This window comes from Elaeis guineensis, chromosome 5 (assembly GCF_000442705.2).
Source record: "Elaeis guineensis isolate ETL-2024a chromosome 5, EG11, whole genome shotgun sequence".
NCBI classification, from domain to species: domain Eukaryota; kingdom Viridiplantae; phylum Streptophyta; class Magnoliopsida; order Arecales; family Arecaceae; genus Elaeis; species Elaeis guineensis.
In genome coordinates this window covers 72,459,721-72,486,545 of record NC_025997.2, presented here as the reverse complement: position 1 = coordinate 72,486,545, position 26,825 = coordinate 72,459,721, and the positions used below count along the sequence as shown (strand labels likewise).

The following is a 26,825-nucleotide window of genomic DNA, read 5'->3' as shown; positions in this document are numbered from 1 at the left end:
AATGATCAAAGATATTAAGGAGCTTAAAAGGTCTCGACATGATCATACACAAGGAATTGCTTGTGGATTTAATCCTGTAATCTTTGATTAGTTTATATGAATAGTTTATGGTAAACTACCATATGAATGATCATCATAGCACCTTATCTGAATTAGTCAAAGTGCTGCTAACAAAGAAACCTTGAAAGAGTTCAGAGGTAAATTCCTGGAGAGCCTAAAAAAATAAAGACACGTCTATAGTAGAATGTCGAAATTGTTCAATACTATCCTTACAATTTTTTCTTCTCCCAATTGAGTTATAGACTCTAGTATTTTTATAGAGTCGATGGAAAGGTAGAGGGCTGAGGAAGTAACCCATAAAATCAGTAATAGGCCAAGAGTTGTTGCTATGGCCATGGATATCTATCCTTTGTGATTATCGTTTGGATTTAGTTCTTAGAGACAGTCTCTATCATTTGTATGGTGATGCATTTGTGAACTTAATTGAGCAAACAGTGAATGTCATTGGATCTGAGAGATCGAAAGTTCAGATAAATCTAAAGTATATGTGGAACCTTAAGCTAAATCATATTGGAGATGAAATGATTAACAAATTAAATAAATATGGGCTTTGGGCTCATTGACTTTGAGTCATATCTAGTTTATGCATCATCTCTTTGAGAAAATATGACTAAGCTATTTTTGTGGGACAAGAGAAAATGGACCACTGAGATACTTATCCTGGTACACATTTGATGTGTGTAGCCCATATGATGTGCTAACAAGAAAATTATCTCTACTTATTACCTTTACCGATGATCAGTCATGGTATGGGTATGTATATGAGATACAAATCTGAAATTTTTGAAAAGTTCAATGATTTCAGATGTAAAGTAGAGAAGCAAATTGAAAATTTTTTAAAGGTACTTCGATCGGATCGAGGATACAATACTAAAGAAAAAAAAAATTGATTGTCTTATAAAATGACATGGTTTCATATTAGACTCCTCTTAATACATCTCAGCTGAATGAGATAAAAAGAGTCATGGGACTATATGAGATATGATCCAGTCCATGATGGACTTCATTGATTTATTTTATCTCTTTAGGGACATACTTTAATTCTATGAAATTGAATTCTCTCTAAACCTGTTCCTACCACACCGTATGAGATATGGCATGATGAGAACTGAATCTTGATTATTTCGAGATCCAAAGATATCCAACCTATGTCAAGGACAGCAGGTGAATATGTTAGAGGAAAGATCTACAAAGCTCATCCTAAAAGAATTTGAGATACTACTTTCTGAAAGGATTACAATGTGATTGCGACCCGACATGCTATCTTCTTAAAAAATTGTTTAACCAAGATGAAGCAGTGGGAGGAAAGTTAAGCTCAAAGAAAGTATCTCTGAAGAGCAAGAGCCGTAAGACCTAAAGAACCTATTCATGATGAGCCAGTAGATGTATATTCCTCCATCTCGTACACATAGTAGGATCTCCAATCCTCTCGAAAGATATTTGGGTATGCTTAATAGAGGATGTGGAGAAAATTATTTCTCATGAAAGATGGAGAATATAGAGATGATCACAAAACCTACAATGAGACGATGTAAGACATCGACTCTAAGAAAGGGATGTGAATTAGCTTTTCTGACTAAATATCTTTTGAAGATTGTATGTATGGAGTAGCTTATGAATTTCACTCCTCGTGATAGGAGATTACAAAGTCTATAATAATCTTGGAGTTGGAGCATTCATTTTGATGATATGATCAAATTGTTTGATCAAAAAAGAAAAATTATGTATTTTTGAAAGGGTCAATGGGAGTATCCAATACTGACATCGGTTAAAATATGGTTGTATATAGAATTCTTCATAAAAGACATAAAGCAAGCATCCTAAAGATCTATAGAGATAGATGTAATTAGATGCTTATATTTTCACAGATAAAGTATAAAGAGTAGATGCTGAAAGAGTTCAGCATAAAAATCTCAAAGAGGGGTCTGCTATCCTTTCGGACATAGATGTATGTCATGTAATGTACTTAAACTGATATAGTTAATACTGTGAATGTCATGTGTAGATATCAATTGTATCCAGATCAAGAGTGCTAGATTACTATGAAAACATCTTTAAGTACTTAAAAAGAACTGAGAATTTGTTTTTAATTTGGAGAAGGATCAAAGCTAGGAGTGAGAGGATACACCAATTCAAATTTTATGTCTGATATTGATGGAAGAATGTCTATATCAGAGGTGTGTCCCTATGTCGATATTTTGGAAGGGATCCAGGTAATTGATCGATGGGAGCTGAGTACACTATAGATATGTAGGATGTATTCTGATTTTAATATTAGTTATAGAAATGGATGTCATGCCATCAGATGCCATGACACTATACTGCAAAGACAATGGTACCATAGCCCTTGCTAAGGAGCCTAGGTCTCATCAGATATCTAAGCAAATAGATTAGTAGAACATGCGACTACTTTAAGTAGAAATACATAAGAGGTGCAGAGAGTAAATTCTACATAAGATGTGGATGAACCACTGGTAAGTCACTTAGCTAGCCAAAGACTAAAAACTATCTTTTGAAGATAGGACTTGATACATGGCAGATTGGCTTTAGTACAAGTGAAAGATTGTTGGATGTATGCCCTAGAAGCCAATCTTGACTGACGCATATTATATTTTTAAGATATATTTTTATACTTTATGGATATTTATATTATTATTCATATTTTATGTGTCCATGAATGATCCAAAGGATTAACAAGATGATGACACATATTCTCAAAAAGTTTAGAATTTGAGACATGTATCATTGATGGTTAATTCCTAAATTGCTCCTGGTCTTAGGATCATTATGGGGATGATGATTGATCCAGATAGACCAGTGCACGGATCGCTTCCTTTAGGCAGACGGATCTCAAGTCTACGGTGTAGTGACACTGGAGTGACAGTGCAGGTGATTGTTAGAGAACAACTAGCACTGAGCGTGACCAACACGAGAAGTCACATAGATGTCTGCTCACTCGTTAGTGACTTTCTCGATGCTGCAATTATATAACTGGTCTTTTGATCTGTGATGCTATAACTACTCACAGTGAAGCTACTGGAATTTGACAACACATAAACATGGATCTCAATGAGCCCTTATAGTGAATGTTGGCGATAATTGATCCACTATAGGAGTAAGGTGTGGACCTAGATGGGATCTATTGACCTTAGCAGAAGGGAGTAGTCTTATGAGATTTAAGAAGCTCAATCTTTAAGTCTATGACTATAGCGGTATGATTAATGGAAAAGAATTTTCATGAGAATCACATATGGACTCAAGCTGATTAAATCTATCATATGATCGATGATGAGGTTTGACGATTCATCCATGACCTGCCATCTAGTCGGGACTCACGATAGAGAGACTGTATTATACGTTAACTACATCTAGAAGTTCATTACCTTTTATTTTGCTGGGTTACCACTACATACTGCTAGATGTCACTGGTGGATTGTGAGACTCACGAGTATCATCTTGATGATTAATGATCCTTGGTGGACAGAGTTGGAATGGTTCCAACACATTGAAAAGAGTTTCAATGATATTATGATAGGGATCACAATATATCTCACTATGAGAAATAATAGAATTTATGGGATCACACACAAAGAGATTTTTGACTGATCAGATGGTTGAATTATGATTATGAATCCTAATAGGATTTGATTGTCAATTTGATTGATTATTGATCCAATACAAAAGTTGCATTAAGTAACTCATTAAAGAGTTAGTGAGTTATAAGAGGATAAATTAACAATTGGATTGCTAAGTGGCTCAATTTGATTGAGTTATAGGGCTTACATCAAGTCTAATTAAATTGGATTTAATTTGACTTGATATAGGTTTGATTTGATCAAACCTGATTTGGTTATGAGATAACCAAATTGCGTGAGAGAATGATTCATAATTGAATTAGGATTTGAGTTTGACTTAATTTTTAATTAGACTAGGATTTAAACAAGAATGTTTAAGTTTCTATGTGGATTAAGAATTCTCATTTTCATGGGTGCACCATATCCTAATTGGATTAGGATTAAATTGAGTTTGACTCAAGCACCAAGAAAGAGTCCAAAAGAACTGGGACTCCTTCTCTAATTAGATGACATCTAATCTAAATAGTTTAAGCTCCAAATTAGATTTGAATTTTTATCTATTTGGATCTAATCAATTTCTAATATGATTAGAATTGGTTAAGGTTTAAATTGGTTTAAACTAGCCACCTTAAAGAAGAATCTTAAGATCATTAAACTCTCCCTCCATGCGCTATAAGACAAGGTCCCACGCCAACCAAGTTTTAATGCCTAAATACCCCACGCCCCTTCTTCTTTTTAGCATGTAATAATCCCTCTCTAACTCCTTTCTTCCAAGAGGTATATGGGGCGCACAAAATTCTGGGTTGGGCGGCATGAAAAGATAGTCCTAAATTGTTTGGACTCTTATCTCCTATCCAATCTCTAACTCCCTTCCTATTTAAACGATGGGCCAATATGGGGCATGTGAAAAATCAGATATGATCAGGTTTTAATGCCTAAAAGGAGAGGTTTGCATGGAGAAAAAATCAAGAAGAGAAGGGCATGGTGAATTGCTTCATGGCGTGAGGTATGTGACTCCATATCTCTTCTTTCTTATGACAACCAAGAGTTGGTTGTTAGGACTCTCCTCTCTCTCTTTTTTGTCCATGTTTAGATATGGATTTTTCTTCTTCTCTTTGTCCAAAAGTTGGATAAAAATTTTTATATCTCTAGCATAGAGATTTGGTGCATGAGTTTTAGAAATAAAAGAAAAGAAAGAATTCTTCTCATGATCTCTAGAGTAGAGATCAACATCCTCCTACTTCTTCTTCTCTAAGATTGTCTTGAAAGAAAAGAAGATTTTCAACCATCAAGATACGAACTCTGCAAGGGAGCTAGCACCCCAGTGAGATCAAAAAAAGCTTCTGATCAAATCAGAGTCTTGTGTGGATATCTGTAGAGGTGGGATGCTTGTGTGGCTTCAAGAGATCTTTGGAAGATATCCATGATCATCAGTTTACGGTGAAGATTGATCTGTGCCAAGATATATTCTCTATTTATTTTTTTTTATTTGATTTCTATATCTGAATCCTATCTCACATATGATGATCTTGTTTATGACTTTAAGATTTGATCTTATGCATGTTTAGATTAAATTAGATTTAATCTAAAATTTTTAAATTTCACTGCATACTTATTTTGAAAAATTTTGTATACATGAAACTGTAAAACTCCAACAAATTCATGCCCCCATATTTTATGCAATGTCATTAGATCTTAAATTATAATTCTAGATCTAATCGATTCTATACTTAATTCTTAATTAAGTTTCAACATCAACATGAATATAGGATTAGGTTTAAAATAATTTTAATTTTTTATTTTATAAATAATTTATAATAAATTTTATATAAAGATTTTTTATTCTGAAACTAGATCAACTCAATCAACATCGAGCTGCTACACAAGGGGACTGGGTCAACTCAGTTCAAAATTGGGTCAGCTCAGTAATTGTGTGAGCACTTCTCAAAGAGTTTCAGATCTGAAAAATCTTACATAATACTAAAATAAAATCAATCATAAATACCTTTTAAATTATATCTAAATATTTTATGATTCAAAATTTTATTTTCTCATGATTAGATTAGATGTTTTATTTTTCATATAACTTTGTATCACATACAACAAACCTAGGATTTCAAGATCTAAAATTTTGCAGAAAAATAAGTTCTTCCTTTTGCATTCCTCTTCATGAGATTTAATCACATGGCACCTCTATATGTCCTAAGAGTACTCCATCGAATGGAAAGAGGAGGCCTTCGAATCTTTTTTGCTCCTATGACCAGACGACCTGATGATCAACTCAATCCAAGTACTTACTAATCGGATCATTTAATTTAATCACATATCATAATTTAATCGGATCATTTAATTTAATCACATCATTTACTAATCACATATCATTTAATTTAATCACATCTAAATTAGATTATAAACATCACATGCAATACATAAAATTAGATTTTATCAAAGATCAACTCAAATTAGGATAATCTATTCACTATAAGGGACAAATCCTACAGCAAGACAACCTTATTTCAGTTTGTATGATCAATCATTAATTAAATTTAGATCTAAAATATCACATAACAGATCTAAATAAAATTAAATTTTAGATTTAATATGCATATAAAATATATCATAATAATCTAGGTTTTGATACCACTGTTGAAAAATGTAAACGATTTCATGCATGTATTTCAAAAATTTTTGAAATAAAACACAGTAGAAGTCAACTAGATTAATCCAATTAATCTTACATGCATATGATCTAATCATTAAATCAACCTACTCTAGGATCTATGATATGATATGTTGCATATAAAATCTGAAATAATCATATGATAAAATCTATATGCATGGATGTAAGCAGTAGATCAAATCTACACCTATCTGAGTTCAGAACTCGATATCTAAGCACGAGTCAATGAGTGCCACTGCTGAGAGATATGGTAAAGATGATCCTTGTTGGTTGCTCATAGGTGCACACACATCCGACTTCTACGAGAAATTCACTCGAAGCTCCAATCTGATCGGTCTTCTCGAGAGTGCTAGCTTGCACGAAGACCTTTTTTTTGACTGATCTGGATCTTTTCTTGAAATTTTTGAATTTTTTTCAGAGATTGAAGATGGACTTCTGGAGGAGATGAAGAGATAAAAAAAAAGATGGAGAAGAAAAAAAAAATTTTCTTATTTTTTTCCTCTTCTCAAACCCTTAGGATCAAAACTTTAGAAACTAGGTTTTGCACACACCCCAAGGAAAAGACTCTCCTCTTCTTTTTCTCCATGAACCCATGCCCCAAAACCTCCTCAACATAGAGAACTCCTTCTCTTCTATCTTACACACACAAAAAAAATAATAAAAGCCCTTTTTGTTGGTGTGTAATAAGGTTGGGATGAAGAGTCCTTGAGATCTTAGACTCTTCCAAGAGATATCGCCTCCCTTCACTAATCCATGCCAAAACAAGCATGGGACACCTCTTTTCATATATTTTCATAGTAAAACCAAATCACATCTAATTTGCCACCATGAGAAACCTCCATGTTGTCATACAAAATAAAGGAATAAAAAGCAAGTGGCAACAAGGTTGTAGATAATGTCAAACATTATCTATAAGGTATCTAATTTCAAATCACATTTGAACATACCAAATAAAATCAGATCTCATCCAATTTTGGACATGAGAAAGAGAAGGGAAAGAGCTTTTGGTGTAAAAAAATCTCGCACAAAAATTTTCTTGGCATGATGAAAAGTGGGCATTGAAAATTGGTGGCGCAAGGGAGAAGAGAGTCCAATGTAATATGGACTCTTAATTTTCTTATTTGAATCCAAATCACATCTAATTTAGCCCAAATAAAATAAATAAAATCTAATCTAATTAGCTTCATAAATTTTTAATCAAATTTTAATCAAATTAAAAATTGGTTGAACCAAAGTCCTGATCAAATCAGGGATAATTCTTCCTTAGTGATTAGATCATCTCATAACCTAATCGGATCAAACCTAATTGAATCCAATTCAATTAGATTTTATTTAATCTTTTTTGCTCAATCAAATTGAGCTAATCAGTAATCTAATTATTTACTAATCTTTCATTAATTCATTAACACTTGGTGAATAAATTTATTACAACTTTCACATAAGGTTAACCATCAATCGAATTGATGATTAAGCTCTTGAACGATTCTCAATCGTTAATCAACCATATGATCAGTCAGAAATTTTTTTTGAGTGTGACCCTATAGATTCAAATCTGAGTTGGTAGTACAAAAATGGATTTCTGAATCAATCGATGTAACCATCTAGCAATGGTGACCCGACGTCCGGATAGGTTGAATGATGGCAAAGCAATATTCAAGAACCTATTGGCATATGGTTACCGTATAATTCATCTCTTTGACCCTAATGCTCAAAGATGACTTAAGATTTAACTCTCAATCCTAAATAAGTCATCCACATTGTATTTCAATCTTTCAAATCCATCACATGGATTATCTGAGCTTTGATTTAGCTAAATTGAAATATATTAATATATTAACTCTTACTAATTCGAAGGGGTCAATCCCATCTTGACTCGCACACCAACTTGATAAGTACTTGACTGTACTCAAAAATCTTTCATCACTGAAGTATAAACTCAGATAGTCCGACATCAAAGTACAGTGAGTTGTTTGCAAGTTATCGTGGTGATCTCAGATTGGAGGGACACTTATACCCATACCCTTCGCGAGTTATCTTTGAGAGCAGAGTGCTCTTCAGTTGGTCATGTTTAGTAATGATATACTCTTACATCTCATCTGCATGCCATACCAGTGTCTCCGCATCATTTGGTTATGAGGACAATCAATGTATATGGCATACAACAATCTACACTTGATATCGCTATCATCCTAATAATAGCATATCATTTGATCGCGAATCAGTTTAAAGACTATACGATAAATCCTTCTTTATCGATCAAAGTAATCCTAAGGACTTCATCATAATATAGGAGTTCATTAGAAGATGTAATTTTATGATGAAAAAAGATCAAATAATTTTTATTATTGATCAATTCATTTATATTTATAATTAGCACAATCATCAAACGATTGACTTTAGGACACATTTCTTAACACCCTCTCCATCGAGTATATATAGGATGTGTTAGTCTATCTGTAACATTGATCTCTGACTCAATACTCTCACAATCAGAAATATTTAAGATTAAAATTTTAGGATTTTAGATGTCACAGGCATGACCCATTCATGTCTCCTAAAATCATTATCCTAATCTTTGAGATTCATCATAATCTTAAACATAGTAAGATGCGTCTAATATGATGAATCAATGTCTCATTTTATTATCAAATAAAAATATGTCATTACATGAGTTGAAAGATTATAAAGAAAAATTTTATTGCATCACTCATGCGACTGGCTTATAGAGCACTCTTCTTGTACTAGGTACGGCTGATTGCAACATGAGAGATAGGGTTCTCATAGGCTTTCATAAGAGATGGGGTATTCAAGAGCTTCAAAGAATCTATTCTGAAAAGCTACTTTCATAGAATCTCGAGGGCATCACACTTTTATTGTCGCATGCCTTGGGAATGAAAGTTTCGTAAGGGAATAGGATTCGAATTCTCGATCGACAGTCGAGGTAGTTTTCACAGTTCTTCCCTAGCTAACATTCATCCTTAATAGGCAGGAGTTGTCAGGAGGGGTGGCCTACTTTCCTCTTCTTAAAAGAGGGACCCTTCATCATCTCAGGATGGAGATCCGCTCGCAATCCTTCATGGTGCGGCGGTGCGGTCCCTCTCTCCAACAAGCAACGGACGTCTTGTGGCTGGAGAGCTGGTTCTTCAAACAGGATCGCCACCAACCATGCAGACTTCGGCTTGGAATGGGAGGTATTGAAAATTCTTTACTGCATTGGGGGAGGATTCGGATCCATGGCAGCTGGGGGTTGTTCGCTTGCCATGCTCGAAGGGGAGGTCTTTGGCTTTTTAGCGCATTCCTCCTTCCTCTTCACCAGGATGGCTTCTTCCATAATCTTTGGTGGGGCATCTAGCCAAAGGATTTATCCATCTAGACCTCTCCTGCAGTGTACCTAAGAGATACGTGCTCCCGAGAGGGATGGCCACCTAGTCGTTGAAGGGGCGCACGAAGAGACCACGACCTTTGCTGGCGTTTGAGTGCGAAGATGATCTTCTCCAACTTGGTGTATCTGGTCTCGACATCATGGAGAGTTCTGCTAACATAATAGATTAATTTCTGAACCTTGTCTTATTCTCGAACTAGTATGGCACTCACGGCTACTGGAGAGACTGCCAAGTATAAGTAGAGTTCTTTGCTTGACTTCAACTTACTAAGTGGGGCGGAGCCGAGATAGTCTTTCGACTCCTCAAATGCATGTTGGCATTCTTCGGTCTATTGGAAACTCTTTGGCTGCTTTAAGACTTGGGAAAAAAAAAAAGATAGTGCTCGACTGATCCCAACAAGAAAACCTAAGACTTTCAATGAAAGGGTCCGAAACAAACAAAAATTGACCCTTCCACCCATAAATCGAAGAGGAGGCTTCCTTTATCAAAGCAAAGACCCCTTAGGAGAGGAAACATACCACCAGTCTCCGGTACATCTCTTTATGGTATAAAAGGACCAAAAAAGATGAATGGATGGTTGGACTCTGATCAGGAAGCAAACAGCAACAAAGCCGATGATAAAGCTGAAAGAGTTTGAGATGACAGAATAAAGAGAAATATTGAAGAAGTGAAAAATTTCTACAACAATGGGGTGAACAAGCAATCTAAGATAGGCTTTACATACTTCTTCATACAGGCCGATCCTACTAGATGGAGGATCACCGATCTTACTGCTGGGCCCTGGGGACTCCAACTCATACGAAGCTGGAATCCAATACTGGATCCGTATCAAATCCAGATCCTCTGAATCTAACCCAGATCCAATGGTGTCCGATATGAAAGGTGGTCCACCCTCATGCCTGACACCAGAACCGACAGAATTTCCCCCCAAAGAAGGGGGGACTCAAAAGACCAACTCTCATTAAAGGGTAAAGGGAAGAAGAAGAGAGAGACAAATCAGGAAAACTAACAAAACCAAAAGAAAGGGGAGAAACCAAAAATTGGTAGGGAAATGAAGAGATCAACCTATGACGGTGCAGGAGACGAGGACAGTTAACTAGAGGAAGTCACTGCAGGAAGTCGCCGGCAACCCAAGGAGATTGGATGAGACAGCCAGAAGGAGAACTTCTCTAAGAGCTCGAAGGAAGCCGAAAACTTGGTTAACAAGAAAGAAAAGACTCTGGGGGATTTGGTCAATACAGTTCGGATACCAAATCTCCCTGACCGTTAGATGGCTAACATCTGACACACCCCTGTGGGCCTACAGAAATCAATAGATGGCTCATTTATGAGTAACATCTAAAAGAAGCATGTCGTCCTTCGAATCCCACAAAATTGTCCTACTTTTCTCTGTCATAATTAACCCCTAACATGACCTTTCCATTCCTCGAAAAGGTGTAGATGCATCATCCCAACCGTGATAGGGGCGTGTCTTCAGCAGCCATCGATCAGCATACTCTCTTCGTCCGAAACCTACTCAATTCGAACTCGAAAATAGGGGCATATGTTGGGGGAAAGTACATCGCCCATGCTGAAAACACATAGCAATGGGGATCTTACTTCGAACCTCTCTGGTCCCCACTCTCCATGGTTGCTACCACAGTGCCAAGCGAAAGTAAATAAGTACAATCTCAATAGTAGATATGTCATCCCAGACTGTGAAAAAAGTCATACTAAAGGAAGTCATTTAATACATAATGAAGCAATGGATCTCACTTCGGATCTCATCGATTCTCACTCTCTCACTGACCCTTTCGGATGAAGCTTTCATGATAGTTGGTGGAAGATCCGGCCGATCTTGACTTCGGCCACCCATCCTATATTCGACTGCTAAGCTTGGCTCTGGCTGCCCATCATAGCTCTGCCTGTAGATCCTTAACCACTGACACTAGGGTGATACCCGAATGCTAGACATCGATCCAAGAAAGGTCCTGAGCCCAACATCGACTTCGACTGAAGGATCCCATACCAATCTTTGCTTCTAGCCATGAGCTACATTCCCTTCAATACTCACAGACTACCACATTTGGAAGAGTTAACCCCTATACCATCATATCAAGTCGCATCGCCCTACGTGAGGCCATACCACTCCAATGGCTGGTTGCACACCAAGGGATACCACATCAAATCAAGCGACCCCTGTGAGTGGCTGATTGCACATGGAATAAGATGACATCCGCCACCAAAATCCAAACCGAAAGAAATCATTACCTGGATCACGCCTCGGTAAACTACTCGAGTCCCACGATGGGTCACATGCCATGGCAACCCTTGTATTTGTCAAGTTTGGGCATCACGAGGGGTATGGGCAGAGAGGCCAGAACGGTCTCCCATCACTTTCTCTTTGTGGCTCTCGCCTCCCTATAAATAGAGATAAAAAAAAGACCCCCCCAAGTACACTCATACACACGTTCTCTATCCCTCTCGCTCTCCTTCTCATCGTTGCATTTTCTTGGCTTGACCGTCGGAGAATTCCAATCAGAGTATAGGAAAATCTCTACCGGAACCAACTTCGATCGGAACTTATTTTGCAAGTCTCACCACACCAGCCATCTCTAGCCACTCCAACTAGAATCAAAAATCTCATGCAACAATTATCATGAAGAATTTACATGTGTTTTCTTTAAAGTGATTGCATTATAGGAGGTCCACCCTCCCTCAAAGCAAGTCACTTTCTTATTCTTAATAATAGAAATCCATTGCAGGATTGGTATCAAAATTCGCTGGTTCTAGATAATGGTCAATGGCAGGATGAGGCTATTGCTCGCTTTGATGCCTGTATTCAATAAAGGCAAATGGTATCCAATGTTCAGGAGGTTCCCACACATCATTATTATTGTTGTTGAATGTGGCCACAATAAATAACGCTGCCGACTCCAAAGATGACTAATTCACTTGCTAGTTTAGTCATAACAAGGAAGAACGCTAAGTAGACACTTCTGTTGATCAGAAGAAAGGCAACAAACAATGGATACTTGAGCTATCCATCTTAATGTCTCTTCATTTGATCTATTGATGCTCCTTGGTTTGATGATTTTGATCCAATGAGGAGGATTTCATCTAAGTAATTTTTTGGATGCCACCAAATTTCTTCAGATTTGTGGCCACTGATTGCTTTTCAGTGGCACCGATGTTCTTTGAGCGTAACCGATGAAACACCTTGCTGACTTTGTTCATATGGTTTGGATGTAGCACTTTCGCACTGAAGTGACATGCTCGGACACCTTAGAGAGATTGTGGGAGCACTCTTTCACCAAAACAAATAAACTACTTTATAAATAAAAAGCCATCTATCACAAGATTATGATAATACAAGAACTATGTACGAAAACTTGTCATCTAGTTGATAGATCTGCAAAATTGCAACATAAACAAATATTCTGGACCTGGCTAGGCACTGGAACCGTAGCCCTCCACATTGATGGTCCAGACCTATGTTCAATCATCAGAACTGCTTCTTGCTCTCAAAATAATAATCAAAGTTGAAGGCTTATTTTAATAAGTGACCAGCTTATCCTGGTGATTTCTCCCATGAATATGGTTAAGCACGAAGAGACGAGGCAGACTCATGAAGAAGCCGAAGGAATTACCAGAATCTTATATCTGACAATCCCAAGGATAGGTTTCACCAATTATCCCACATCTATCGTCCCTTTCTCCATTTAGCAATCTTGCGGGGTAGATATCTCATAGTTAGGGTAATCAATAACCAAATTGAAGCTTAGACATAAAGAAAGTTACTCCATGAATTGAACTCAATGCCTCTTAAGGTGATTGAACTCCATTCATAATCACTAGGATGGTGCAAAAATTCCATTTCAAATACGGTTCACTCATTAAAGAATATCAGAAAATAAAAAATTGAAGCACGTGCTTGTTACTTTTTATCTTTTTAAAACTGGAACCCTGCTCACAGTTTCCAAAGTCAAAATCTCACATCATACCAACGTATATAGAGTGGATAAGGTGGCAATGTAAATCTAACACAAACTGTATGACCTTTTTGTCAAAATTGAGACCTTTGGCTGCAAATTTAGTGCAACCTGCCGGTGAAGATACCATTTCCACTTGGGACCATAATGGGTCGGATGGCAGGGAAAGGCTGTGTGAAGGGAATGTTGCTCGGAATCATCAAAGGTTGGTTACTGCCAGATACAAGATGTGGAGTCATGCAGAGCTGCAATGGCGGGGCTGCAGTACCTGAAAATAAACATGAATTCCCTGATTGATATCAGCAGCTCCATGAAAACAGAAGGCATTCACCTTAAGATAAATATATACTATAAATCTCCATAAAGGAAGCAATAAACCTTATGGTAATTAAGAAAACCACTAGTATATCACAATAACATTGACCACTGAACCAAAAAATTTGGAATGCACTTTAAACAGACCTGGAACATTGACCCCTAAAAAGTAAAAGTGGCCATACATATGTGATATATGCTTCTGAAAGATGAAAACACCACCATTATCACCTTAAGGCATTGAAATTAAGGGTGAGCAAAAACCGAATCTGAACCAATCAAACTAGTGAAACCGAACCAAACCATAGGTTTGGTTGGTTTGGTTTGGTTTAAAATTTTATTCGGTTTGGTTTGGTTGGTTGTTGACATATAAAAAATATATTTGGATTGGTTCAGGTTTGTCAGTAAATAAAACCATTCTCAAACCGAACCGGCTTTAATAAAATGATGTCATTTTGATTAGGATGTTATTTATGTTAAAGTATTAATGTATTAGAAAATAATTCTGGATTTATGGTGTTGTTTATCAATTTGGTTTTATGTTGATTAGCCTTAAATCCTAAGTGACTTACTTATTGGATTGTTTATTTTTTTTGTAATGTGTTGGAGATCTTTATCTTAATCTTTAATGATGATATTTGTTTAAAAATTTTATTTTATTGAGTGACAATATCTTATGTCAATTCAAATCATTTTACTTGATAAATTCTCTTGATGGTACTCTTATGTGAAAAGAAAATAAGTCTTCATGAATTACAAAAAATAATAATAATAATAATATAAACTGGTAAACCAAACCAAACCAGACCATTTAAATCATGCTGGTTTGGTTTCGTTTCAATGTTCTATTGGTCCGGTTTGGTATCTAGAAATACCAAACCATTTAGAACTGATTCGGCTTAGGTTTGAGCATGAAACCAGTCCAAACCGAACCATGCTCACCCCTAGTTGAAATTATTAGGGATTTGAGTCAGTTCACTAATAAGAACAACTTTGACAGAGTCTGAGCATCAAAATCCTTGATGTATAACAAAATGCTATCACAACATTGCCTTATCGCCATGTGTGGATCGTATGCACCATACTAATATACTGTGTGCCTTTTGGTTTAACATGACCAAGTAAAATCATGCTAAAACCATAAAGGATACATAACATAAGGGTTAACATGAAGAGAGACTGAAGAAGAGGGTGTGAATACCAAATAGTCAAAATAAAGCAACAAGGTGGAAGAAAAATGAAGAAAAACTAGGATAACATTAATGGAAGCTACACAAGAGGAGATCAAGTAAATTGCATTGGTATAAGATCAAGACCCTATATAACAAAATACAAATGATCATAGAAGGCTACCAAATTCAAACTTGGCGAGAAGGATTAACCTTAGAAGACTCTTTGAATGGTGATACGATCCATATGGAACAATTTTGCATCTTCTTTTAGATGGAGTAAAGTGCATCCTCCTATTTCAGTCTTAGGTGTTGTTTGGCATTGCTTTTGGTTGGCCAAAAAGTAAAGTGCATCTTCAAGGGATAGAAGCTTTTTCAGATGAATTTGAGGTGCTTGGTAAAAATTTTAAAACAGCTTTCTGCTGCCTACAAAAGCTGGAAAATGTCTAATAGGGAAGATTCAATTTGGAAATCTTAGGCAAAAGCTCTCCTTAAAATGTGTCAGGAAGGTGTTTTTCAAAACCTTACCTGAAAGACTCGGGTTTGAGTCCTATCAATGAATTTTTTTAATTAATATAAATTACTTTTATTACCATAATCATTTAAGTTTGTGTCTTTTTATTGCATAATCATGCAATTAAGGATTTTTGAGTTTCAACCTTATGATATTCTTTGTTACTTGATAATCACCCTAAAAAATAATTATACTATTTATTGTATTATTTAGATTAAAATATAAAAATAAATTTAATTAATAATACTTTGTACTATGATATAGTAAAATATAATAATATTGTATTATGTTATAATAGTTTTTATTTTTCTTATGATTATATATTTATAAACATATCATAGTAATATATTATATGATAGTAATATAACAACATAATACTATTATAATACTATATTACAATAATAATGTCATATTATATAGTATAATATAAATTTTTTTTAAAATATTATTATAATTTCAGAATAAATTTAAAATATTTTACAATAATAGTTTTTGATAGCACAAATACTTAGACAATTGAAAGCACAACGCAACATCCATTATTGTCATTTCTTGGTACTAAAAGCACTCTCTCAGTTTGGTTAACAAATAGATGTTAAAGTTCCATAACAATTCAAAAATATAGTTAACAAACAGCTTTTTATTAAAAGTTCTACTACTTAAAGCTCTATTTCCCAAATTCTACAAACAAAAGCTCTACTACCTACAACATTGCCAAATAGGGCCTTGGTGAATCTGAAGTTAACATTAGATGCATGCTTATGCACTAGTCTCATAACGATTCGCCATTCCCACAACTTACGAATGACTTAATAAGTTCTTCCTTAACAACTCTATAGAAGGAACCGGCTCTATTTAAGTGAGAAGTATTTATTGCACAGTCCGAAAGGCATGTGTTAGTTTCAAGGTCTAACATGTTGGCATATATCATACTACATCAAGCAGAAAATGAAATGTCATGACCTTGGTCGCATGATAGAAACATTGTATATTATAGCATCTTTTAGTGTCACTCTGTAATCTATTTATAAATGTACTCACAAATCTGTGATGATACACAAATATGTACTGATGTGTATTCATTTCATCAAGACTGTACATTTTGAAATTGTACGTTAAGTTTTCTTTCCACCATACTTAAGTAATATGTGCTCTTCCAGCAGCTTTCTATTCAACTGTAATAAGAAATATTCACCTTTTATATGAAGGTATCAGCATCGCCTAACTATATATCACAACCATTCAGAAATATGTGGCCAAGAAAAACAGACTAAATTCATTCACTTGCACAAACCAAAAGAATGTCAAACATAAAATTGTCAATCAACTACCTTGAAGCTTAGGCATATTTGCTTGATATGAAGTTAACAAAGAGTGTGGGACTCCTTGTGAGATAATCTGTGGTCCTTGAATTGGATCCTTAAAAACAAAGAGACAAATTCAATACAAAAGACAAAAAGAAGATACATGGATGGGTGACAAATAAAAACAAAATATGCAGGGGGAAATATTAAAAAGGGAACTGAAAGTGATGTACCAGCAGGATCATTGATAAATTGACTATACAACCCATTGCATGTACTATTACAAAGAAAGTTATAATCTCATAAAAGGAGCTCATAAATAACTGAATGCATGACATAAACCCCAACATGGTAATCTAAAACATTATTGGCCTAGTGGGAAAATGAGACAAAGTATGTCTTAGTGGTGGTTTCCACCACACGGTTGCTATTGCTCCAAAGTCTAGTTTCCAGTCCAGGCATAGAAAGAGAATCAAGTTTTTCTGGCTTAGAAATACAAGGGGTGTTCATGTGATATCACCTATCTATATGATAATGGATATATTGTGAAAAACAGTGTACCGTGTTAAAATTTTTGCCTCACTAGCTGCTGATTAGGAGAACAAAAGCCTCCACTAGTCCATTCTGCAGCGTGGCCGGTGTGCGCTTCTGGAGGTAGAGACCTTTTAGACAGCTGTGAGGTCAATCATATGGAACAGCAATAGCTTGGGAACCATATTTAAGAAAACATCAGTGGAAAAGCACAAGTCATGGAGCAGAAAGAGGTTCTCAAAAACAAAAAAAAGGGGGGGGGGGTTGTACGGAATTGTTTAAATAATACATGCCTATAGAGACATGCATTGCCTACATGAAATTTCTAACTCAAAAATGTTGAAGAACCACAATATCAAAAATGGCTGGAGCCTGATCACAGCACTTAACAGATTGCCTTGATCTCTTCCAGAAAAGCCTGGAGAGGTAAAATATAAAGACACCACTGGCAGTATTTGAATTTAAAAATCTCAGGTGATTTATTCTATGAATATTATAAGAAAGCAAAAGAGTAATGCTTAAGCATTATTTGGTGAATAATGTTATAATTGTTTGGGAAGGCAGTAATGGAAGATAAAAGTGTGAGATTAGCATGCATGACTGGTAGAAAAAGATGTGCTGGTTACAATTACTTAGATATTAAATAAAGATTGATGATCAAATTCCAGAATCAAAACCATTTCCTGAACCAGCACATTTGCTGCAACAAATATAAGTGAAGGTGATGCAAATGATATATGGCAATAAGCAAAATTTAAGAACTACTGTGATGTATATTGGATTATAGTCTCAGGAACAGATTTCAATGCATAATTTTAGTCTTAAAAAATTGATGCCCAGGCTATATTACCATTCACACCTCAAGCACAGAAGAGATAAACATGTAACTCCATACAAAGATAAGAAGCACTTGAGTTATAACAAAAGCATTTCAAAGATGCAAAGTCACAATAGAGATCTTTTTCTACCTGAATAATCGGATTAACAAACACAAGCTGACCCATCCGTCCAACCATTACCTAATAAGAAATAATAGTGACAATAGTTTGAACCACTAACTTTATGACAGATATAGTCAAGCTGCAACACAACAAACTGCAAAATAAAGTATTTCAGATGAAAATTAGAAATCAAAATTGGATTGTACCTACAACTTACCGTTTGAGGATTTGGATTTACATATGGTCTTGTCTGAACAGGATGATTTTCGGCACCAAATCTAGCAGGTTGTTGCCTAGCACTAGCATGCCCCATAACCTATCAAACAATAGAAAACAATATAATTCCTAATGTAGAATGTAAGCATTTTCACAGAAAAATATACACTCAACAAGCACGTATGGTTTTAATTTTTAAAAACTAGGATTGTAAAGATTTAGTCAAACTAAATATCAAATGATCATAATAAGCTCATTCAGTTCACACAAGGAAAAAGAATAGCAAGCCCTGAAATAAATTAATGTTCTTGTTTTTAAGAGTGAACTGTTAGGGTACACAAGAAACTAGACTGAAAGCAGGTAAGTCTAAGGATATTGGAAATGGTTACAAACTTAATTTTAGGTAAGTACAATAACAAAATTAGATAGTAGCAGATAAAAAAATGAACAACAAAATTGCAAACGTAAAAAGGATAAGTAATAGATTAATACTTCTGCACTGCAAGTAGCCTTGGAGTAGGGGACTAGCAAACACCTTTCAGAGATGGATGAATTCAAGAAAAAGCATTCCTGATGGAGAAATAATAGGTGACAACTTAAATGGGCATGTAGGGAAGAAGGGGAAGAGCAGCACAGGATGTGAAAGAGTTTATGGTGGATTTGGTTTTGGTGACAAGAATTTAATGAGAAGGTTGACAATTAAGTTTATAGTGGCTTATGATCTAGCAATTGCTAATAAGCATTCTAAGACGAGAGATGAAGATTTCAGAATCTTAAGGGTGGATCAAATTAGTCTTAAATAGATTAATTTTCATGGAAAAAGAGGAAAAGATCAACAATGTAGAGATCGTAATGAGATACTATGAAAAAGCTTCAGTACAAAAAATAGGTTAGTGGCTTTAGATGTACATAGTAAATGCAATAAGAAAAGAAACTAATAAATATATAACGATAAGACAATGCAACTTAAAAAGGGAAAACATTACATCTTCAAGAGACATTATTGAAAAAAAATTGAACTTAAAAATCAAAACAAAGAATGTGGGAGTAGATGAAAATTTATAAAAGCAAAGAATACCAATTTGAATCCTTATTTCAAAATTTTGAGAAAGATAATGAGAATAGGAAAGAGAAATCTCTCAAAAATTCAAAATTTTAAGCCAATGCAAAGAAAATACTATTGAAAATCGCCGATACTCTACGTGGACCTAAGGAGATATCAATTGTTAGGACTGCTGTGCATCTAAGTGGACCTGAGGAGACCTGCGACAAAGCCCTCTGCAAGAGCCCACTGCGATCCGGACTTTCTAAGGGCTGCAAACTTCATGCACTGGGTCGCTGCACACTCTAAACCCTGCGCAACGACCTAGTTCGTGTCCCCCCTCGCTTCTAGGGATCTGGGACGCACCTCCAGATCTGATCTTCCACCCCCAAGGTACCACACCCAAGCCCTAATTCTTAGGATGTTGAGAGTGGAAGATCAGATCTGAAGGTGCGTCCCAGGTCCCTAGAAGCAAGGGGGGACACGAACTAGGTCGTTGCACAGGGTTCAGGGTATGCAGCGACCTAATGCATGAAGTTTGCAGCCCTTAGAGAGTTGGGATCGCAGTGGACTCTTGCAGAGGGCTTTGTCGCAGGTCTCCTCAGGTCCACGCAGGTGCACGGTGGTCCTAACAAATATAAGATTACATCATTCTTTTACTGAAAGCTGAATCCCCAATTTGCTTAATACTTTCGATCATAATTGCAAAGAGAAACACAATAGCATAAGAGAAAGCCATCCTTCCTCTTACTCAGATCCAAGACTGTCCTAGATAAGGTATAACTAGACATGGATTGGGTTAAAACTTAAAAGAAACTAAGCCTAGTCCAACCAACAAGATGAACACCTACAATCATTTGATTGACATATTTTAAACCAACTTGAATCTAAATTTTTTTCTGCATATAAGACCACCTAGCCTAATTGAACCAACAAAATGTACAATACCACCTAACCTAACCTTACAATACACCTTATTAACCAAATTTAAATGCTAATTCCAAAATTAAAATAAGACAAGCAAAAAAAAAAATCTTCTAATTGGAATCTAATTTGAAACTTTCTTTATTTCAAAAATATAGAAAGAAAAGGATAGAAAAGAAAATGACATCTCCCCTATTCAAACCTAAGTCTTCTAGGTTAGGTTGAGTTAGAATCTCTAGACATATGGTAAGTTATGGGATAGATTGGTCAGAAATAATAAAAATATAGGCATGATAAGGTCAATTGGAAACTTAGTCACAGAAATTTGGTCTGATTCAATGAGGGTCAAGTTGTCCAAACCCTTAATGCTAGCCAAACCCAATGTAAAATTAAATTAGCATTTACAACTTCAGCCCAATAAGACATACAAATTAGGTTGGGAGAGGAGCCCCATATTCTACAAATTTGTTAGGTTTGGATTGGATGGGGTTAGAAGCTCTAAAATGCAGGTTGCATATGAGCTGGGTAGACTTAGTCAAAAGCTTGAGAAATATGAGTTAAATGTGGGCAATTTAATTGAGTTGGGCTACAATTAAAGTAATACTAATGAAAACAGCTTGCATGAGTTTTAGTTACGGTTAATCCTGTTTCCTCCAAAAAGAAAGTACACTTAATTTAAGGAGAATAACCTCATCCATAATTCAAAGAAGGTAATATCCAATTCCTCACAACAGTAATACTAAGATAAATTTGGTTTTCTTTGATTTTCTTTTACATGTTTGAATGATCCTTAACAAAGAATTTATTATATGTTTTCAAATCTATAATTTATAAAAGCAATGTGATCTGAATTTACTTTCAACTTTCCAGTCATTCGTAGATGCCATAAAATTGTATTTGAGAACTCGCACACAACCATGTGTAATGCACATTAAAAATATAATGACAAATAAAAAATAAAATAGACAATAAAAAATTAAATTTTCAAGAACAAATTTCCTACTAGAGATTTTAAATTGACGGTGTCAAAGTGGTAAAATATTTAGAGAAAAGCTATTTGGTAGATGTGGAATATCACCTAGAGTCCTAAATGTGAGTTTGGATTTTTCCACATCACTTCATGATTGCGATTCTCTTAATCAATCGTGAGATTAATTGATATGTCACGCTACATGGAAAAGCATGTACATTAGTATTTATTGTATTCCAGATTTGAGCAGAGATCGTCTTACAAAGAAACAGTGACAAACAGAATCAACAAATGATACTGTGATTTTGAAAACATCCTTTCCGTAATATTAGAATAAAGAAAAATTGTAGGATAACAATTTTGCTCCCATTATTTCAACTTTGTTGTTCTAATCTAATTTAGCAAGAATTTTTATATATATACATATATATATATATATATATATGAAGATTTTAAATTTCTTTTCTGTGTCTAAGTTTTGTTTCAAACCTTTTCTAAAAAATCTTAATTTTCTTTTATCACCCTCCATATTTCTAAGAGAGATGAAGATATAGGTAACAGAAATATAGCTAGTTGGATGGAGCAGAGAAGGGTCTCGAGGGTATTATATGATCAATGCATACCTTGGAGACTAACAGAAAACTTTAAAGAACAAAATAATGTAACGATGTTGCATGGCTCAGAATATTGAGCAATAGTGATGGTTCAGGAAAACAAGTTGAGTATGACAGAAATGAAAAAAAAAATGTTATGATGGATGCATGGTAAAACTAAAAAAGATAGATTAGGAAATGAATATGTTAGAGAGGTTGTAGGAGTTGTACAGACTAAAGAACAAATGATGGGAAATCAATTTGAGAAGTATAGCATGTGAAATGAAAATACGAAGGGCATCTAGTAAGGAAATGTACTTCAATTTGTACTAACAGTAGTAGAAAAAGGAGGGAAAGACTTAAGATAACATGGATGGAGTTTATAAGGTAGCCTTAATGAGGATCCATATAGCTGTCATTAAATATTTAGGATAAGGTTAGACAGTTATGCTCAGTAAATTGCTAAAGGATGTTCCTCATGAAGTCACCTACTGTCTTTCTTGAAAACCCATATCTCACTGATGTTTTCAAACCTGCCACCTTCATGGTTTAGTGAGTTTTATAGAAAAATTCCTTTTCCTTTATGTTTGGAACCAAGAATGTTTTAACTGATTGTGTAAACATGACAGATATGCTTTCTAATGCAACAAGTTTGGTTTATAAAGCCAATACATAGCATTTATATGATTTGCAACTAATCAATAATAATAAGCAAATTAGTCTTTTTGGTCGCCTTATACCACAAGCATCATGTTGACACACACATAAACACACAAAACACATGCACAAACCTACCAATAACTCCAACCAAGAACAGGTGGTTCATGTTGCTTCCTTTTATGGTAATCAGTGTTCATGTATATAACCAATTATCTGAAGAATCTCTATGCATTGTAATGTCAACACAAAAGTAGAGATGGCTGACTTGTGGACCATGTCTATTAATCTACTACTTGAACCAAGGTATGTTATATCATACCGAACCAGGCAGCACGGGGTGTATCATACCATACCGGTTCGGTACAGGGCATACCGGACCATATCGGTTTGGTACAGGGGCTTACCGACACTCAGTATACCAAGCCGGCTCAATACCAACACAATAATGGGTTCATACTGATAGGGGGCCTGGTATTGAGATGGCATACTTTGACTTGAAATCTTGGACTACTTGTTTAGGCTTAAGGTGTCCCTATTTTAGTTAAACTGAATATGCTCACGTTTCCTTGGCGCTAAGGTAAAACATGAATAATTATACCAAGGATCAGCAAGAAAGTTAAAGATGCAGAATGGATCAAGTTCTCAAATTATGATAACAAGAGAAATAGAATGAACCCCATTCTCTAGTGACAGAATGAGTCCCAACATATTCATTCACATTAAGTTTTTATAAATAACAAAGACATATGGGACACTCCTATTTTATAATTACCAATATAACCAAAAAAGCACTGTCAAACAAGCAGGCTATTCGTAAACCTGCTCATGTTCAAGATGAAATTTTGCTTGAGTTCATTACTAGGTTAACAAAGTGAGTCTGCGATTGCCATAGCTTGCTTGAGCCTGACTTGATTATGCTAAAAAATGAATACATGAGTAAACATGTAATTTATATAATATATTATTTTAATTATTTTTGCACAATTTGTTATATTTGTTTTTTATAAGTAAACATAATTTGGATAAAGTAAAATGCATTTTCATTTTTTGAGCTAATATATTATATTATTTTAGTTATTTTTGCACAACTTTTTACATTTATTTTTTTATAAGTTAACATAATTTGTATAAAGTAAAATGCATTTTCATTTTATGCTCAAAATATAATTGGAATAATTAGCTCAAGTGTATCAATGAAAGTCTTAAGAGACCTCAGCTCTCACTCGATCTCTTTCAATGAGCTGTTCATGAATGACTCTAGTTTGGCTCAAAATTTAATGAGCTGGCTCAAGTTCAACTCCATTACCAAACGAGCCAGGCATGAGCTAGGCCTAACTTGCTTGAGCTCAGCTTGTTTACACATCTAAGAAACTAAAATATTTATCAAATCAATGAGCAGATTTTTTTCTTATAACATGAGATCTCTGGGAGTACTTACTATGATGCATTAAAAGATGTGACCGCATACTGCTCATAATTGAGTGACATGGTGTTATAGCCCAAAAAAAAAAAAAAAAAAAACAGAAAAAAATAGAGGATTCTAAAACCGGGAAGAAGACTCCCGATAGGAGTCTTCTTCTCCGGCGAGACCGGGCAAAATCAGGACTCCTAGGACCCCTCGGAGTCCTAGGATCCTCTATAAGAAGACCCCCTCCCCCTTGAGACCGAACATCGGCCTCCTCCCTCTCTCTTTCTCTCCGATTTCCTCGAATTAGAGCTGCGGACACCGCTTTGTCTTCGCCGTGATTGCTCTCCGACGAAGTCACCGGAGGTCAAGGTAAGTTTTCCTCCTTTTCCTCCCTTCCTTCCTCTTCCTCCCATGCCCTGTGCGCGGCTGCCGGCGACGAGCGTCGCCGGTTTCCGGTCGGGGAAAAAGACTCTGTTTTTGGTCTCTTTCCCGTGAACTTTTCTGGCACCAGCGATCGAAATTGACCGCCGGCCATACTCCTCCGTGACCGGGGGAGTGGCCCCCGTCGGCCGCCGGCCTCCGCCGCGGCGGCCATGGCCCGAACGGCCAATCAAGGCCGGAGGACCAAGAGTCCTCTGTTCCGGCACGGGAAGAACCAAGAAAAGAAGAAAAGAAGAAAAAGAAGAAAAAGAAAAAGAAAAAAAAGAAAAGAGAAAGAAGGAAAAAGAGAAAAAGAAAAGGAAAGAAAAAAGAAAAAAAAAAGAAGAAAAAGAAAAGAAGAAAAAGAAAAGAAAAGAAAAGAAAAAAAAATAAAAAATAATAATATATATATATATATATTTATATATATATATAAACAAATAAATAAATAAATAAATAAATAAATAAATTGAAATTGATGAGAGAGAGAGTTTCTCTCTTCTCTCTCTTCTTTCAGTCTGAACCCTGACTTTCTCTCTCTGAAATTGGACTTTCTCTCTCTACTTTCTCTCTCTAGAATATTTCTCTCTCTTGATGGATTCCTCTCTCTCTAAAGTTATTCCTCTAGGATTAGCGTAGTGGGAGGTCTCATCTGATGATTTTGATCGAGTTTAGGAAAGAGTCGATTTTAAACGAGATTTTGATTTTGGGATTTGTCAGATTTAATTTTGAATTAAAATTAATGTAAAAATATAATTTTGGATAATAGGCACGGAAGAATCTCCTAGAAGTTAGTCGATCTATTCATTCAGTGCTCCGTGAAAGGTAAGTAATGAATCATCTTCTCGAGATATTCCATATTTATTCTGAAAATAAATAATTATTCTCTGAAATTATGTATGATTTATGAAATTATGTTTTGAAAGAAAAGTGCTTTTGAAATATTTTGGTATGTCGATTTATGCACATGTTCAGTGAAATATTTATGATATAAAGTGTTTTGATACAGATCGGATTTATGCTCTCAGCCTAACTATGTTTCAGTGGGCCCCGCCAATGGGGATTATACGTTGGTATTTGTGGACCCTGCCAGTGGGGGTTGTGTGCTGGTGTTTGTGGACCCTGCTAGTGGGGGTTGTGCGCTGGTATTTGTGGACCCCGCCAGTGGGGGTTGTGCGCTGGTATCATGTGGACCCCGCCAATGGGGGTTAAACGTTGGTCATAGTCAAGACTGTTGAGTTATGAGTGTTTTGAATCGAATCGGATTTATGATTATATTATATGTGAATATTTGAAAATATTTGATTTGTATTAAATCAGCATGAAATATACTCTTATGTTTATTTGCAGCATTATTCTTGAAAATTATATAATATCTGAAATATCTGGTAGAGATACTTGTTACTTACTGGGCTGTCTAGCTCATTACCTTTCTTTCTATTTTTCAGATTCAGATAATTAATTTCGAGCGTGGGAAGAAATATTGAGACAGAGCTTTAAGAGGCGAGATTTAGCATTGTCAACTTCATTGAACTTAGATCTATTGTTTTATTGTTACCAAAAATTTTATTGGATGTAAGACATTTGATTTAATTACTTGAATTAAAGTTGAATAATAATTATTTGAATTTATTCCGCTGCGATGCATTGATATCGTGATGAGATGCCTTGCATGCTTATGGAGAGAGTTCTTCATGAGTATGCGGCGGTTGCCGTGACCCTCGATTCACAATCTCGGGTCGGGGGCGTGACACATGGAGAAGCAAAAGCAGCAAAAAGTGTTCGAAGCTGTCAATTCCAATCTAATCTATGTTGACTCATCATCTAAGCCTTTTGTCTCTCTTACCTTATGCATTGTTTTCCCTTCAAGTTTCCATATTTTAGAATGAAATATGATTAGAATGCTAAGCATTTAAGAGCAATGATTCTGAATATACTCCAACTCAGTTTGTAGTGAGACTTGGACATCTTATTTTGTCATTTGATCATTTTAAATTCCATTTGTCATTCATTGATTATTACCAACAAATGTAATCATATTATAAGATGTAGCATAGTTATTGGTGTCCAGGTTGTTGCGCCCATTACTAGAAGTCTAGAAAATTATGATGTCAATATCCTAAAACAAATAGTGTTTCTCAAAAACAAG

General features: G+C 35.4%; 1 protein-coding gene across 7 annotated transcripts in view; it reads right to left on the bottom strand.

Annotated features, from left to right (window-relative positions):
• Positions 1 to 13,537: 13,537 nt before the first annotated feature.
• The window catches only part of LOC105033842 (uncharacterized), a 53,748-nt gene continuing 40,460 nt past the window's right edge, over positions 13,538 to 26,825 (bottom strand). For 2 of the 7 annotated variants that reach the window (XM_010908783.3, XM_010908782.3), the window contains exons 10-13: positions 18,661 to 18,759; positions 18,471 to 18,521; positions 16,999 to 17,086; positions 13,538 to 13,937 (exon numbers count right to left, since the gene is read on the bottom strand). In XM_010908783.3, coding sequence (XP_010907085.1) covers positions 13,771 to 13,937; positions 16,999 to 17,086; positions 18,471 to 18,521; positions 18,661 to 18,759 — 405 coding nt within the window. In that variant the 3' untranslated portion in view covers positions 13,538 to 13,770. Of the gene's footprint in view, positions 13,938 to 16,998; positions 17,087 to 17,532; positions 17,676 to 18,470; positions 18,522 to 18,660; positions 18,760 to 26,825 lie in introns of those variants that run through there. The other 5 variants (XR_012141541.1, XR_012141542.1, XM_073257962.1 and 2 more) reach the window with 5 other exon arrangements.